This window comes from Rhipicephalus microplus, chromosome X (assembly GCF_043290135.1).
Source record: "Rhipicephalus microplus isolate Deutch F79 chromosome X, USDA_Rmic, whole genome shotgun sequence".
In the NCBI taxonomy this organism is placed as follows: Eukaryota; Metazoa; Arthropoda; class Arachnida; order Ixodida; family Ixodidae; genus Rhipicephalus; species Rhipicephalus microplus.
This window is the reverse complement of record NC_134710.1, coordinates 305,671,423-305,687,903: the sequence shown is the minus strand read 5'-3', so window position 1 is coordinate 305,687,903 and position 16,481 is coordinate 305,671,423. Positions and strand designations below refer to the sequence as shown.

The window sequence follows — 16,481 nt, the reverse complement described above, 5'->3', positions numbered from 1 at the left end:
AGTGAGTTCTGTGAGTCCTAAAACTGATCTTTTGTTCAATATTTAGTCTGTTGATTTCTATCATTTAATGGGATTTAAGGGGAGATGCTACTCGAAGACACTTTCTCTTTAATATTCACCCCAGAAGAATGAAACTTGAGCTGTTTATGGAACTGTTTATGCTGATTTCAAATATTTAATTAGTTTTCTGGCAAGTTACACACTTTTAGCTCTGCAACATGACAAAGTGAAAACTTTAACCCTTTTGCCCCCCTCTTTTCATTCCTAAATTTCTGTAATTTTTACCATTCATAGTTCATAATGCTTCAAATAAAGTCTAGAATGTAAATAACTAATTAGAAAGCACATACAAAATATGTAATATGCGTGAAAAATAATAGACGTAAAAAGTCTATATTTCGCCTGCCCTAGTAAAGGAATACATACAATTTTTTTATTATACAATAAAATGTTGAAATTTAAACTAGATAATTGCACTTGTCATACTTTGGAAAAAATTTGGGCAAAATTTCACGCAGATCTGAACACTAGAAATGCCCCAAAAAGGAGGGGCACATTGGAAGAAATGGCAAAATTTGTGTTTTGAAAAAAAAAAAAAAACGAGTTTTAAAGTTAAAATTGAGTTTTTATTTATGAAAGATATTATTAAATCAAATGAAATTCGCACACCAAAAAGAACAACCCTTTTCGTAGTGTCCACTGCGACTAAAATACACCAGTACCATGAGTTTGTCTCTCTCGTCTTTTTCGAGCCGACTCTTCACAGACATTGCGCTCACAGACAGGGCCATGAAACGCTTGCCAAACTTCCGCTCCATCTGGCAGAGCCTTGTGCCAACTGCAAGCTAGGAAGAAGTTCGACAGGACTGCGAAATCCAAATTAAGTCCAGTGTCATGCCATTTCGCAGCCATGTTTGTGCCACATACCGTTGTACATAATGGCAATGTGTCGTCCCTGCTAAGTACTCTCACTGCTAGCTCTTTCGACCTCCCAAGATTGGTGCTGACGTCATCCATTGCCTCATCATGAACTTTCAGGCTGACGGTGGTGAATGACTCTGATGTATTGGCTTTTGCAAGCCAACAACTGCCGCAAATCGGACCAGCTGCTCGTAGCCTATACCTAGAGAGCGCGCCGCACAACGGCTTTCACTTGCGAGCAATGCCTTTTTTCATTCATAACGGAGATAATTACACTAGAAAAGCATTGTTCAGCTGCGCTGCTCGACAAGACATAGACCCCGCAAACAGGTTTCACAGCACATATAAGCGCGCAGCGGCCAATGGCGGTCCCTGATTCGTACCATGTGATAAGCCAGTCGCAGCGCTCAAAAAACGCACAGAAGAGTGATTCTTTTTATTATTTCTTGCACTGCATCAGTGAGAGAAACTTTTGTTATTTGAAGAGTGAGGCTCGACTCTTCGACTCATGCGATCTACAATGGCTAGCGGCGGCGCATTATCGGCGGCAAGGTGCTTGAAGAAAGCACACTTTCGACCTTTTAACAGGCACCTTGTGCTATTTAGATGAACTTTTAAGGCATTTCCACTTACCGTGTTTACACGATTGTAAGACGACCCTTTTTTTCAAATTTGACAATCCAATGTTGGGGGGTCATCTTAGAATCGAAATCGAACCATGTACCTTAGAATCGAAATCGAACCATGTATTGTCATCTTGAATAGTTTCCCGCTCAACCCAAAGCGCATAGTTTTCCGCGTGCTTATACAAAAGCTTTTCTTTTTTTAGCATCTACTGCGCGCATTACGAGTGCCTTTATGACGAGCGCACGGCTCTTGAGGGAGCACCGGTAATCGATGGAAGAGCCGCCGTAGGGGGGTATTGGTAGTTGACGGAAGAGATCCTCTATGTGATACAATTTTCTAAGCGGGCGCGTCGCCGCGTGCTCCTGTCGCTTGTGTCCACGACCGGCTCTCTCGAGTCACTTCTGTCTGACATGAGTGCCGTGACATGAGGACGAAAGTTCGGAATCGGTGAATGTGTGGTGCGGAAGTGGCGGCTTCAGCCCGAGGAAATTTTCTCGTGCGACTCCAAGCGCCGTGGCTTTCGCGGACCGAAGTCTGGCCGCTTTTCGGAACTAGAGGCGAAGCTTGCAGCCTACGTGACTGACCTACGCGATCGATCGTTGTTGGTCGCGTAGGTCACGTAGGTTTTTTTTTTTTTTTGAGATGCGATTTTGGGGGGGTCGTCTTACATTCAAGTCGTCTTACAATCGTGTAAATACGGTAATTCTCTACCTGTAATATTTTTTTCATACAGTAGAGGTACTAATCTTGTCAAAACAGGCAAAAATTAAAAAATCGGCAATTTTGAAAAAAACTCGCGTTTTTCGACCCGCATCTCCCCTTAAACCATGCAAACGAGCACAGTTATAGAAATATACAACAAACCATACGCATTTAGCAGCATGCATTTTGAAAAATATTGCAGTTTATTTGTACTCTTAAAAACAATACAGTGAATTTAAGTGTGGCTCTAGCAGTACATTCAACTGCATCAAATTAAACATAAAGCAGGCACGCTGAACAACTGAACCACTGAAGAACAATGAACTAAGACAAATTTCATCATTAAAATTATGCTAAAGTGTTGAATAATTGCTGGACTACCCATGATTTATATATTGGTTCAATTATTTTAAGGTTAATGCCTAGTGATCTTAAGCAAAAAGCTGTGATAGTTATCACTGATGTACAGGCGTGGTCACCGTTACAGGTAACACAAAGCGGGTAGCCGCACTCAGCTGTGAGCCGATGAGTGCCGTGCGAAGTATTCTGGTGCAAGTGCAATCGGTGCCGGAGGTTGAGTTAGCTGTGCATGGTCAGGAGCTGCGAAAATTACATTGTGCGTTCCATTTTACCAGACCACGTGTGGGGAACTGCGACGATAACGAGACCACGTGTGGGGGAGCAGACGACGTTCAGCTAACTACGCCTCCGGCACTTATTGTGCTCGTGGCACAATACTTCGCGCGGTACCCGCTTTATGGCCCAAGGAGCAAGGCCACATGCACCGTGTTACCTGTAACAGGGGACCGCGCCTGTCTGTTCGTACATGTAGTTGTGACATGTTAAGAATGAAGAAACACTTTTCAATAAAGCAACATTTATTGCTCATACTATGCAGACACTAGCGTACTAGGCATTATCTTATCATGCTAAGAATTATCATTTTTTTTCTCTGAAATATTTTACAAATTCGCTGTTTTCAATGCAGCAAACCAGTATGATTTTTTAAATACATTTGAGATGGTCGCCAAAATGACTGGGGTGTTTGGCATGGAATGACCTATAAATATATATGCATAATGAAAGCTCGTGAGAGAGAGTTCTGGTGGGAAACAATTTAAACTCCAACCAAAAAGTATGTGAAGATGCGTAAACCCGACATTTAGGAACCGTCTTGGTTCCTTCCTCAGGGAGGACTGGGGCTACGTTGCAGCAGCGCCTTCAAGGCACTTGTGGGGCGATTAATGACCCCCCCTCTTCCGTTTTGCCGCAGAGTGTAGTCCGTAAGCATACATCTGATGAAGGGTTCTGAGAGAACGGTTGATGTTTTGGGCCATTAGCTGTACAGTGGACTCCCAATAAACGAAACTCGCTTAAACAAAAATGCCCCATTAACGGAACTAAATGGGCTCATATGGCTGGATTTTTATGTGTTGTGCAGTAAAATTCATCGGTTAATCGAAACAGTGCTTATTGGTGCACCTACGGTTTAACGGCACAAACTCTAAACACAGCATAGACCTGCTCATGCCAAAGGTAGTCTCACAACCATGGCAATACCTTGAGCTTATCATCATCATTATCATCATTACCATCGTCGTCATCATCATCAGCCTGACTACGTTCACTGCAGGACAAAGGCCTCTCCCATGTTCCACCAGTTAACCCGGTCCTCTGCTTGCTGCTGCCAATTTATACCCTCAAACTTATTAATCTCATCCGCCCACCTAACTTTCTGCCTCCCTTTAACCCGCCTGCCTTCTCTGGAAATTCTTGAGATCAAGACAAGCCAATCCAGTAGCCTTTCTCGCTTGTGGCTGTGGGAGCCAATTGTGAATTAGGCCTATTGGTGCGGCGAAATGCGGTGGATCACGATGTTATTTCAGCCTGATTGAAAGGAAGCGGCTGCACCATGCACTCTTGTTTGAAAAAAAGCTGCAAATTCTTCTGAAGCTCGATCGAAGCGGCCTGCCTAAAATGGAGGTGGCAAAAATATACATCTCGAAATCGATGCTGTCGCGGATCTGGAAAGACAGAGAAAAGATTGAAGGCACTTTTAAGAACGGGACCTTTACATCTAAACAGATGCGGACGGCACCTTATGAACAACTAGAAAAGTTCTTTTTCTGTGGTTCAAGCATGCACGGAGTTCCAATTTGCCCATAAGGGGACCAATTATTGAGCAGAAAGCTTGAAAAATTGCCATGCAAATGGGTGTTAAGAACTTTGTCCTAAGTGACGGATGGCTCAGCCGCTTAAAACACGTCATGGCGTAGTCTTCAAAGCACTCTCAGGTGAGAGTGGTGCAGTCAAGAGGGTTATTTGCACCGACTGGCAACAGGGGCAGCTTAAGGAAATTTCGATGAGCTTTGAGCCACGAGACGTCTTCACCATCGACGAGATGGGTCTTTTTTATAAGGTGCTTCCATCAAACACTCTCACCTTCAAAGGCGAAGCCTGTAGTGGAGGAAAACTCAGTAAAGATCGCATTACTGTGCTGGTGGGTGCAAACATGATAAAAGATGAGAAATTGAAGCTGTTGGTAATAGGAAAATCAAGGCACCCACGTTGTTTCAAAGGCGTTTGAGACCTTCCCGTTGCGTATCATGGGAACGAAAAAGCATGGATGACCATGGCCATTTTCGAAAACTGGCTTCGGGGGGGAAGACGCAAGATTTATGAGGCAAGATAGGAAGGTTGTCTTCATCGTAGATAATTGCGCAGCTCACAGTCAGGTTCAAGTACTCCACGCCATCACTCTGGAGTTTTTGCCAGTCAATGCAGCAGTAGTGTTCTAGCCAATGGATCAAGGGGTTATTCAGAACATTAAAGTTCAACACTGCAGACAATTGCTCCATAAAATACTATGTAGAGCAGGCAGCAGGAAATGCTACAGCATAGATTTATTGGCAGCCGTCGACATTTTGGTTTGTGCCTGGGAGCAAATGAAGGCAACAACAATACACAGATGCTTTCACTATGCTGGCTTTCAAGCCCAAGGAAGCAGTACCTGATGAAGAGGGAAGCCCTGCTGATGCCGACATTGAGACAGTCTTCAGTCAGGTCGTACCCTCTGCCCCTTTCACGCTGCAGGACTACGAATCAATTGATGAAAATGTTTGTACCTGTCGTGAAGAGACTGTTGAGGAAATGATTGCCGAAGTGCAAGATGAGGGTTAATCTTTCAGCGATGAATGTGATGACAATACTGCCAGTGCAGTGGTGCCACCAGACTGATCAGCTTAAGAGGTTGTTGAACTTTTGCAGCGCTATTTTGAGCATGAGACTTGTCCAGAATTTCTAGCTAGTTTGTCGGGCATGGGTGCGTACCTTGTGAAAAAACAACTCAAGCTTGCTTAACAAACCACGCTTCACTCCTTTTTTTTCTCTCATCCTCATGAGTAAGGTGAGGTTTGTGCAACTTGAATAAAGGTCTTGGTTCACTAAATAAGTGTACTTTGTTTGAATGAAACTTCTGATGAATGGAACAGTTTTATGGATCCCCTTCGAGTTCCATTTTAGAGGATTCGCCTGTATATGCCACGACGCGAGTGGTAACCTTCTCCTACAGTTAGTTTCGCTTTCAAGAATGGTCGCTAAGTTTACCCAACCAGAATCTGAAGGATGATTGTATGTGAATTACACTCCGTGCAATTCACACCATGGGTGCCTTTCACGGGTTCTGAACCAGACAGACATCTGTCAAATGTTTACATTCGAGAGTTCTGCTGTATCGCCAAGAGATAAGCAACAGCTCGGAGCGGTGGTCTAGTGGCTAAGGTACTCGCTGCTGACCCGAAGGTCGCGGGATCAAATCCCGGCTTCGGCGGCTGCATTCTCAATGAAGGCGAAAATGCTGTAGGCCTGTGTGCTCAGATTTGGGCACGTAAAGAACTCCAGGTAGTCAAAATTTTCCGATCCCTTCACTACGGCGTCTCTCATAATCACATGATGCTTTCGGGACATTAAACCCCACATTTCAATCAAGAGATAGATAACAAAACCATCTGCTGCATGATGATTATATAATGGATTGACGATACTTTCACGTTGGCATTACAAGATTTTTGTGCAATGATGCCTTCATTCAATGATCAGCATCGGGGATAGCATCAACATCCCTGTAAATGTCTGGACTATATGTGCCTAGGTAATACAATGATTAAAACAAGAAAAATGATTCCTATTATTCTAATGCTTTATTCTTTCAGGATTTCACTGTCAGTACAAATGATTAGAAATATATTCAGAAAATATTCAGTGTTCGGAATGCGCACTGTTAATTTCGACTATCAAGTCAAATGAAAAGCTATTCACTTCTTCTCAAACTTTTTTTTAATATTTGCCCACTATTGCACATAATCTATTTATTTCTGGCTTTTAAAAGTGACTTCTAAAGAGGGTACAAGCATGCAGTGGTGCCCTCGGAAGAACATGGCTCTGTGTGATCATAGTGGGAAAAGACATTCTCAGAGTATGAAGAACATGAGCTTTATATAGGTTCAAGAGACATAGAAGATGTAAATCTGAATGAAACTAGCTTGCTAGGAGAGGCATGCCCTTTAACTTAAAGGGCCACTCACCAGGTTTGACAATTTTGAGCTGACAAGCACAATGCACAAATGAGGCTTTCACGATCACGTCTGCCAAAATTTGCAATGCTACGTTCTGTGAAAATGGGTCAAATTTTAAGATAAACGCTACTCCCCCTCCTTTTTGCGGGCGCGTGCCCAGAGAATGAGCGAATGACATGCCTGTATGAATGGCCCTACGTACACGGCAATGCAGTGATGTTGGTCCTCTACGTAGACAACTATGCTCTGACGTTGCCAACAGAGGCACGTGACATGGCAAAAATATTTAACACGACATGCATAGTTTATGTATTTGTTGCTTGAAGAGATTAATAAATCTCGAAGTAAGTAATGAGATGCAATAAGGGAATGTGAGCGTTTTTTTTTCCCTTTTCGCCCCGTGAATTGCCACGAGATGTGGCGCTAATGTGTCGGTGTTTCACGTGTGTTCTTGTCCCTGTGGTTCTGCGGTCAGCTTATCGAGCAAACAACAGCCATGGAACGCTCCTACGCGTTCACGCACTCATTGTGTTCATCTATTCTACCGCGTTTAAGCCAGCGTGTCCAAACCATCCTGCAGAAACAGGCAGTAGACTTCAAAACAACACTGGTAAACATACAAAAAAAATGGCACTCGTGTGCACGGGGGTTGGGCTTGTTTGGGCACGTCATGCGTACGTGACCTCTTGTTTGGATGCGAAGAGGGTAGGGAAGAGATTTGGCTTGCGTAGGCTACGTGAAGGAGCGGCAAGGGTTTCAAACTCGCCTCCTCTCATCCTCGTTTCGCGCTACTTCATAAAAACAATTTTTTCAGCCCGTAACAAACCGATTCAAAAGATTTTCGTGGCAAAATGTTCCTAATTCGACACCCAACAACTTCCACGGTCTAACTAAAATTCGTTGTGGGGCCTGGTGAGTGTCCCTTTAATGATATCCTTTTCTGACTTGGCATCATCCAGACAAAGATATTTTAAACTAATAAGCCCAATTCTAACACTATGAAAGCATGTAAATTGTTGCCTATGTATGACTCTTATGACTGATCCTGGGGATTTTATTATTAGTACTACTGTTTTTGTTACACAAATAAACTTTGAAATCAAAGAAGCTATATGTGTATCTTGGCGCACAGGCTTTGTTATGAAATGTGCTGCATATAAAAGAAACTTGGCTGTTTTATTGGTAGGGCTTCATGCTTTCACATAAATAAAAAATCCAGTAAACACTCGTGAGTAAATATTTTGACAATTCATACTTATCTGAAAAGTTCTGACCTAAAGGAACATCAAAGGCAACTATCAAGTCGACGTTTATTGTTGAAATAGCGGTCCAGAAGCCTTGTAGTGTTACTTTTGTGCCAAGGAAGAGCTTATTTTCAGATAAAATCACATTTTAGTGGTCCACATTGGATTGGCACACTTCAAATAACCCGCCTCAAGAAGCAGACCATGTCACGCCACTGTTTCCACGCACAACATTGCCCGGGTTTACTGTGTGGCTGCCAACACTAGTAGCAGCAGAACAAAAGCAGCGAGAGGCACACTAGCAACATTGGCCATTGATCGATTTCCTGCCATTGGCTCCGAGATGGCAGACATGTTTTGGTTCAACTGGGCCCCACTAGATGGCATGACCTGTCCAGTTTAGCTATGCGAAAATTGAATTTTCGAACCACTTACACCACTCCCCATAGTAACGTCCGGCGGTTCTTTCTTGCATGAATCAAACAGAAATAAACAAGCTATATTTTATTGCATCTCTTTATTTAGTTTTTTATTTAGTGCAGCTAGATCAATTACTAGTAATTAATCGTATGCAGTTAATCTGACGTCATTGAGATCAATTTGAGAATGTCCTACTGTAGCACATCTATTCTTGTGCATTTACCCTAATTTCTCGGAAAGTAGGGCACTCTGTTGATAATATTGTCGTTTTAGTTGTCATACATTGAGCTTTCGCTCTGACGTAAATTTTCATTTGACTTTAGTGTCCCTTTAAATGGGCATTTTCAAAGCTGACAATCATCAATCGAAAGGAGCTTACCTCTGTCAACAGCGTCAACCTTGCTGGGTATACTTTAAGGTTTTAATATGAACAAACAATGGGGTTTTTAAATTGAAGTATTTGTGCTTGTATATATGTGTGTTTGTACTGTGATTGATTTGTGGGGTTTAACATGAGAGACACTGTAGTGGAGGGCTCTGGAAATTTCGACCACTTGGTGTTTTTTAACGTGCACCCAAATCTGAGTACTCGGGCCTACAACATTTCCGCCCCCATCGGAAATGCAGCCGCCACAGCCGGGATTTGATCCCGCGACCTGCGGGCCAGCAGCCGAGTACCTTAGGCACTAGACCATTGTGGCGGGGCATGTTTGTGCTGTCAAGCCTTTGAGACATCTAAAATAAACTTACAGTATTCGCATGTTTTCATTTGCAGACACAGTTAAAGCTCGTTAACTCGTATCTCATGGGTATGAAAAAAATGTCTGAGTTAACTGAACTCCGAATTATCGAATAGACCATGAAAACGAAAGAAAAACGTACATGGCACAGACAAACCTAGATTTTTTTGAAAAAGTGGGTTATTTCTGTCTGCCTCGCTGTCGGAATTAATGACAGAACAATTTAATTTAATCCCATCAGGTGGTGGTGCGCATATTCACTGTCGCGAGAACAAACGCAGAACTCCTCGAGGAGAGCGAGGGCTTCATAGGCCTCTTGCATGGTGGGGCATCGTCACAATGGTGGCTCATCTTGACCATCATCACCGTAACTGTGATTTTAGTACTCTTCCAACACTCTGATAACATATCATCGTCAGTCAACGGACCAGCGATGGCAACATAATAGTCTATAGTGACGTAGTCTAAAATCTGGATGCCACTAGAAAAGAGAGAGTCAAAGCACGTGTCATTCACCTCGCCATCCATATTTCCAGTGGGCTCGCAGGTGTCCTCTGGAGCGGCCTCTGGAGGAATGTCCGAGTCGTCAGGGTGGAGCCGCTGGGCCAAAAAAATTTGCAATGATCGTGGGCGGCCTTTTGCTGTTGAATTGTGGTCAGGAGAGTCGGGTCATATTTTTTCCCTGCTTCCTTGCACAGCAGGATGCATTCCAGTACCTGCTTTTTACGTGCTGAATTACCCCTTGATCCAGTGGTTGCAGAGCAGCTGTGTTTGCGGGTAGAAATGCAAGTTCGATGCGCTCCAGCCCTGTCACTCTGATATGAGCTAGTTGTCAACTAGAAGTAAAACCTTGTGCTTGTTAGTAGAGAAGGGGTGGTCTGAGGTCATCCAGGCATTTATATTGAGGTCAAATATCTGAGGTCATCCAGGCATTTCTATTGGCATGATATTGCACAGGAAAGTAGGGAATGTTCTTAAAACACCTTAGGTTACGTACCTTCCCGATGACTAGCAGTGGCAGGCGCTCGGTGCCCGATATATTTGAAGCGAGAAGCGCAGTGACTTTTTTTTTTTGCTCCTCCTTCTTCCATGCAGGGGTCGCCCTTGAACGTGATCAATTTTTCCGGCAAGGCTTTGAAAAAGAGAGTCGTTTCAGCGGCATTGAAGCGTTGGCAGGTTTATAACGAGCCAGGTACTGGGGAAGCTCGGTTGGCTTCCAGTCAGCAATACGCCATTCATCCACTGCTACTTTTTTCCCGCATGCGTTTCGAAAAACGAACCCGTGCCTTTCCCTAAAGTGGGCAACCAAGTGCCCTGACGCATTGAAAGATTCGATGTTCATTTTCAGTGCGTACCTTTGAGCTTGCTGATAGATCAACGGTTCACTCAAGGGAAGCTGGCTATTTCACATGTCTCTTATTCACCGCAGCAGTCCATCTTCCAGCTTTCGGTGTGCTGCTGTCCTTAGTTGTTTTCCTTTTATGACGAATTTCGCGCTGTAAAATGCTTCTGAAATTTTCGCTTCATTTTTCACATAGTTGCTTAAGGTGCTTCTCGTAACATTATCTCTTGTCGAGAAACACCTGCGTTCCAGTCTTTAAATATCATCACTTTTCTTTCAGGATCATTTGCTGGCTGCTGTGGTCGCTTAATTCTTGTGACGGTCACCATCGGTATGAAGCGCGCTGGTGGGGGCAACGCGCACACACACAGCCACAACACGCGAAGTCACAACAGAAAGAACCACGTCAACCAAGTCGCGAAGTACACCAGTAGGTGTAGCAAGCAGCTATTAGTAGGCACTGGATGCCCCAGTGGCTCGAACGCTTCCGCTGGGTATTCTGCTGCAGTCGTTCGGTTTCGGTTTCTCGGAAATTCTGGTTCCGCCGTGGGTTACGGCAAGCAGTGCTTGAGCCTCCAAGCTCCCAAGAATGCGCAACTCCAGAGTTGCGCGGAGTTGTCCTAGATAACCGGTGTGCAGCTAAATCTCTCCAAATTAATGAGCATTTGATCCCATTGAAATATACACAGTTTTGCCGGGACTGCGTCGCGAGTCCGAGTTAACAGAATTTCTAAGTTAACGAGGTCTGAATAAATGAGCTTTTACTGTATCATTTTATCTGAGATTTAGGAGTGTTGAGGATAATAATAATAGGTATTTTATTTTTCATCAAAATGAGGGAGGTTAGGAGAAAGAGCTCAGGAGCATTCCTCCAAAAGTACACTTTAGAAAGTTTAGAGCACTGTACATCAACAGCCTTAACAGGGTAAATGAACAAGAATTGAGAAAATATGAAAGGATGGAAAAATTATTATCAGGAACAATGCAACACATTTTCATTGGAAATGTAAAATTAGAAACAATAAGACATCATTGCAACAACTTATAATGCAAAATTAAACACTGAATTTTGGATGTAGTATGGAGGCTTAACGAGATATTAACTTCATACACACCAAATGTTTTTTATAAATGTAAACCTTGAAAAGCACCCATTGAATTTTGATAAAAATAAACTCAGAAAAGATGGAGCCTTATTTATAGGCCACGCTGAGTGTTATTACGGTTTATTTTTTATTTCAGGTCATCATCTCCATTGGCACAGCTGTATTCCACATCGACGATGGAGCACCATCACTTTGACCAGTGTGTCATGATACTTAACAGCCAGGTTTGTGCGAAGCATGTGAATTTGGGCCCATGCTCTTCAAGCCATAACTAAGTAAATGCATACCGAATCACTCTTTTGATGCATGTTGAGACCATTGGCTGGTCATGAAAAAAAAAGGTAGCCTTTTCAAATGTTGTATGCACACAAATACCATTGTTCTGCTCATTTGATGTATACGTACAGTTGACTTATTAATTCAAACTCGAAGGGACCTCTGAATTCAGGGAGAGGATTTAGACTCCAACCAAAAGTTTTAAAAAAACTCAACGTTTCGCAACCGACTTTGTTCCTTCCTCAGGGGTGACTGCGGAGGCTACGTAGCAGTGGGGGGGGGGGGGGGGGCATTATTCACCCCCCGAGTGCTTTGAAGATGCTGCTGCTACGTAGCCTCCGCAGTCACCCCTAAGGAAGGAACCACGTCGGTTTCGAAACGTCGGTTTTCTTCAAAACTTTTGGTTGAAGTCTAAATCATCGCCCAGTTTCATACCCAACCAGACAGACTTCTGTCGAATGTTTACATTCACCTCTGAATTTAGTTTGAATTATCAAGAAGTTTGATTTATCAGAAGTTCTTAGATAGATGACTCTGGGTGAGGTGACACCACACATTATGATTATGATTAGGAATAAACAAAAAGCAGGGGTGTAAAGCCTACAAGTTCGTTGGCCATTTGCAACTTATCAGACCTTTTGAAGAAATCGTGAATTGCCAACTGATTCATTGCTGTAGATATGTGCTTTCAGCACAAAGCTCTCTATACTAGTTGAGAAGCCTCACGATTCACCATTTGTGTGCTTCATTTCAAACATTCGTTTACTTGCAAAGCCTTTTTTCTTGAAGTTCTCAGGTGCTTATTTTTAATTTTTAGACTGTTAGGATTATTTAAGCACACAAATTTTTAAATGGTAGTGGTAAAGCAGCAGATATTTTCTGGTGTGAACCTGCAAAAAGTATAAATTAACCGAATGATGGAGTTTTTGAATGAAGAGGCTTTTAAATACACTAAAAGAGTAGAGAGCCAGCCAAAAAGTTTAATTTTGTTTGAATTAACTGAAAGTATAAATTATCAGTTTGAATTATCGAGAGTCTACTGTATTGGTTCCAACAATGAGCAGCTGCCTGTGATGTTTGTTTAAAGCCTTTTATAGCGACATGCACCACATATATGCATCGTACATTAGTCTAAGCAAAAAAAAAAAACTAGCTTCTATGTTCGTAAATATGTTGTTAAGCTCTTCCTTGGCTATAGAGTTGTTTAGTGATTGAATTGCTTCAATAACTCTCCTGTGATTAAGGAGCTGTCTTTAGTGATCAAGTGCATTAATGAAAGTTCAATTAGAGTGCCTTATTATGAAGCCTTGATTCAGAAACAGCCAAAAAGCAATAATAACACTTTAGTTGAAGTGCAGTGGTGCCTTCTAAAGTCAAGGTGGAGTGTTGGTGAGAGCATGTTTCAACGCACCACCTCAAAACTGGGGTCTTGCATATGAAAAAGCATAGTACCCGAAGTAACCAGAGATATCCGGTAGGCATACAACGGGAGGTACATTTCGGATATTCTGGACATTCATCAGATATCCATGAATGTACACTGTACATACGATGGAGGTACAACGGATGAACAAAGGTTAAAAGTTTGTACGATTGCTCGACATCCCTCTAGGACAGTAAACATGGACATAGACAGGCCCTTCGAGAATATATATATTCTCTCTCTCTCTCTCTCTCTCTCTCTCTCTCTCTCTCTCTCTCTCTCTCTCTTTCTCTCTCTCTCTCTCTCTCTCTCTCTATATATATATATATATATATATATATATATATATATATATGTATTTGTGTTTATATAGCTAGTACAAAATCACGAAAAACCTTTCATATGAACAACGTACCCACACAGCCTCAAAGACCAGTCTTTTTTCCAGGGGAGCTTATCTGCTGCAAATGAATTCTCAAAAATAAAATTGAGTCCAAGCATGCCTTTAAGACCAATCGAACCTTTATTGTCAACATATATCAAGGCTAAGAAGCACATAACTCAGTCCACAGCCGCGATTGTGAAAGTGTGTACGTAGTCTTACAAGATTTCAGTGTTCAATGCCCTTCTGCCTTCAAGTGCAATGACTTCTTAGGAAGCAGCAACTGCTTCTTTGCGGGTTTATTAAATTATTAGCAACAAACCCAACTCGAGCGTGTTTATGGCAATGTTATTCTAGTAACCGCAGGACGTACATATGGACAAGCACAGGAGAAAAACTAATGGCCGTAGCACATGCTTCTAAAAAAGGTGCAGAGGCACTGACCACGTGCTCATCCTAAATTGGTTATTAGCAAGGAATATTCAAGCAAATGAAGAACTGGAAACATGCCACATATTAGCAGGGCTTATACAAATGATGGGCAACAGTTAACGCATAATAATAATACATAACTGTCCAATCAGAGACGTAAAAAACAGATGTGTAACACGTGGCCTTATCTGTGCTGTCCGAGTGAGCGGGGTTTGGCTGCTTGCCGTGGTAATCTCTGTGGAAAATGGTCTTGGGCCAGGTTTCGGTGTTTCTTCTAGAAGAGTCGTTCTTCGTAACTTCACATCTTGATGCTGATGTCCACACGGGCGCACTTGAAAAAGAAATCTGCCTTCTGTCGCTCGGAGACCGGCTCAGCATACATATGTGCGACATGACACAAACACCCTCCTTTCCCACGCTCCTTCCCTCTGCGCGCCGCTGGTCAAGCAGGTTTTGGGACAATAGGCACAATGGTGCATGTTTGCTCCCAACACATCTAGAGGGGCATGGCTAGTATGACGCGTACGTTCGAGGAATCTGAGCAACTGCGGTGCACCGCTTGTTGAGAAGTGTCTAGGCTGGCGCATGAAAGTTTATCTTCATGATGACTGCTATGACACGCTCGACCCGCATTTTGTCATTTCACATACGATAACACTAAATACATTATTTCTTATACCATACGATACACATATTGAATCAACCAGATTGTTTGGCCTCATGAAGCAAAATTATTTGGCATCCTGGGATGAAATGCATGTGCCGAAGTTTGAATGAATTTTGTAGTAGCATTTTTAATGAAATTTTACAAGATTGTCACCCGGGATTCGGCACATCTATATATATTTTCACATTCTAATTTTACAATAATTGATGAGCAAATACGCATATTCTTAGCATGTCCTTGTATGTACAGCCAGTCAATGTTCAAAACTTCATGTCTGGTCGGACATCCGGTTCGTACGTCTTGAAAACAGCCCCACGGGACATGAATTTTTACAGTACGTTGATTGGCTGTCCGTGTTGGATATCTATACGGCCGGACATTTGTATTCATAAAGGACAGCCAGCGGATATCTGCGATTACTTGGGGCATAGATCACAATCAGACACTTGTTTGTGTCAATGAAACATAAGGTGGCAGCACGAGAAAAATACAGTCAGAATGTCCAACATAAGACCGGGTGCGCTTTCTCTTAAGGAAGCCATGATTTGAGTGATAATTAAGGTCAAGCACTAGAATGTTTGACGCAACATATGCACGGCTAAAAGTTTCACTGGTCATGCCATGTGAATTAAGTTGATAATCCAATATGGATAAGAAAAGGAAGCAGTGCTCATTGCATTAACCTGCCATGCCTCGTCCATTGCTGTATTTGAGAGAATGCAGGGAAGGAATACTGCTTGCGAACGCTGGCCTATGTAAAGGGGGCAAGTGCTGGCAGGGATACTCTTCTTAAAGGGGCATGGTAAAGGCCAGTTTAAGTTCTTCTAACCTTTTTATTAGTAATCTAGTGATCTTAAAAATGATTTTCATAAGATGCTTCATAGACAATGCCTTACAACTTCAGTGTATATAACCAAACCTTGTCATTTCGTCCGTCTACAATTTAAAAGAAGACTCCAGGTTATTTCATTTATTTGTTTAAATTCCATCTGCTTTTCTTGCAGGGCAACCAGATTCTAAGCCATGTTTCCCCAGAGGAATACACCACCATCATACGGATTGTGGAAGAGGCCATTCTTGCCACTGACCTTGCCGTCTACTTCCGGTGAGACTATCACCATTGCTTGTTCTTGAATATCACCAGTGCATGTTCCTGGCCCCATTGGTAATTTTTCAATAATTAGCTCAAACATAACACGAAAACATTTTTTCTCTGACTTTCATGTGGATGCTTTGCTTTATTGGCTGCCTTCTCTTAATTTTTTTTCTCCTAAGTTTAATAATGAGAAAGTCAAGACTGCAGTGTAAGCTCCTTACTCAAATTTTGACTATGTAGCAGAGTACACATCAAATGCATCCTTCAGTTTAAAAAAGAAAAAAGGGCTGAACCAAGCCTTTGCTTTTTGACTGCTGGCTTCTGGTAATATGTTTATGTATTATATGTATTATATACTTGCACGGCAGTGTTGATTATGGCAGATCAATTTAGTAAAATTTTCACCGTAAGCATCCATTTCAGTACAGTAGATTCCTGCCGAGACAAATTCAAAGGGATTGTGAGTATATCATCTTATCAGAAGTATGCCTTAACTAATAGAATCCATAAAACTCTTTTGTTACTGGTG

The 16,481-nt window shown here is 42.4% G+C and overlaps 1 protein-coding gene across 4 annotated transcripts in view; it reads left to right on the top strand.

The window, feature by feature from the left end:
* Pde11 (Phosphodiesterase 11) overlaps window positions 1–16,481 on the top strand; it is a 646,106-nt gene that overhangs the window by 585,746 nt on the left and 43,879 nt on the right. For all 4 annotated transcript variants that reach the window (XM_075879467.1, XM_075879468.1, XM_075879469.1 and 1 more), the window contains exons 17-18: window positions 11,813–11,900; window positions 15,861–15,961. In XM_075879467.1, the coding sequence (XP_075735582.1) occupies window positions 11,813–11,900; window positions 15,861–15,961 (189 nt within the window). The remainder of the gene's footprint in view (window positions 1–11,812; window positions 11,901–15,860; window positions 15,962–16,481) is intronic.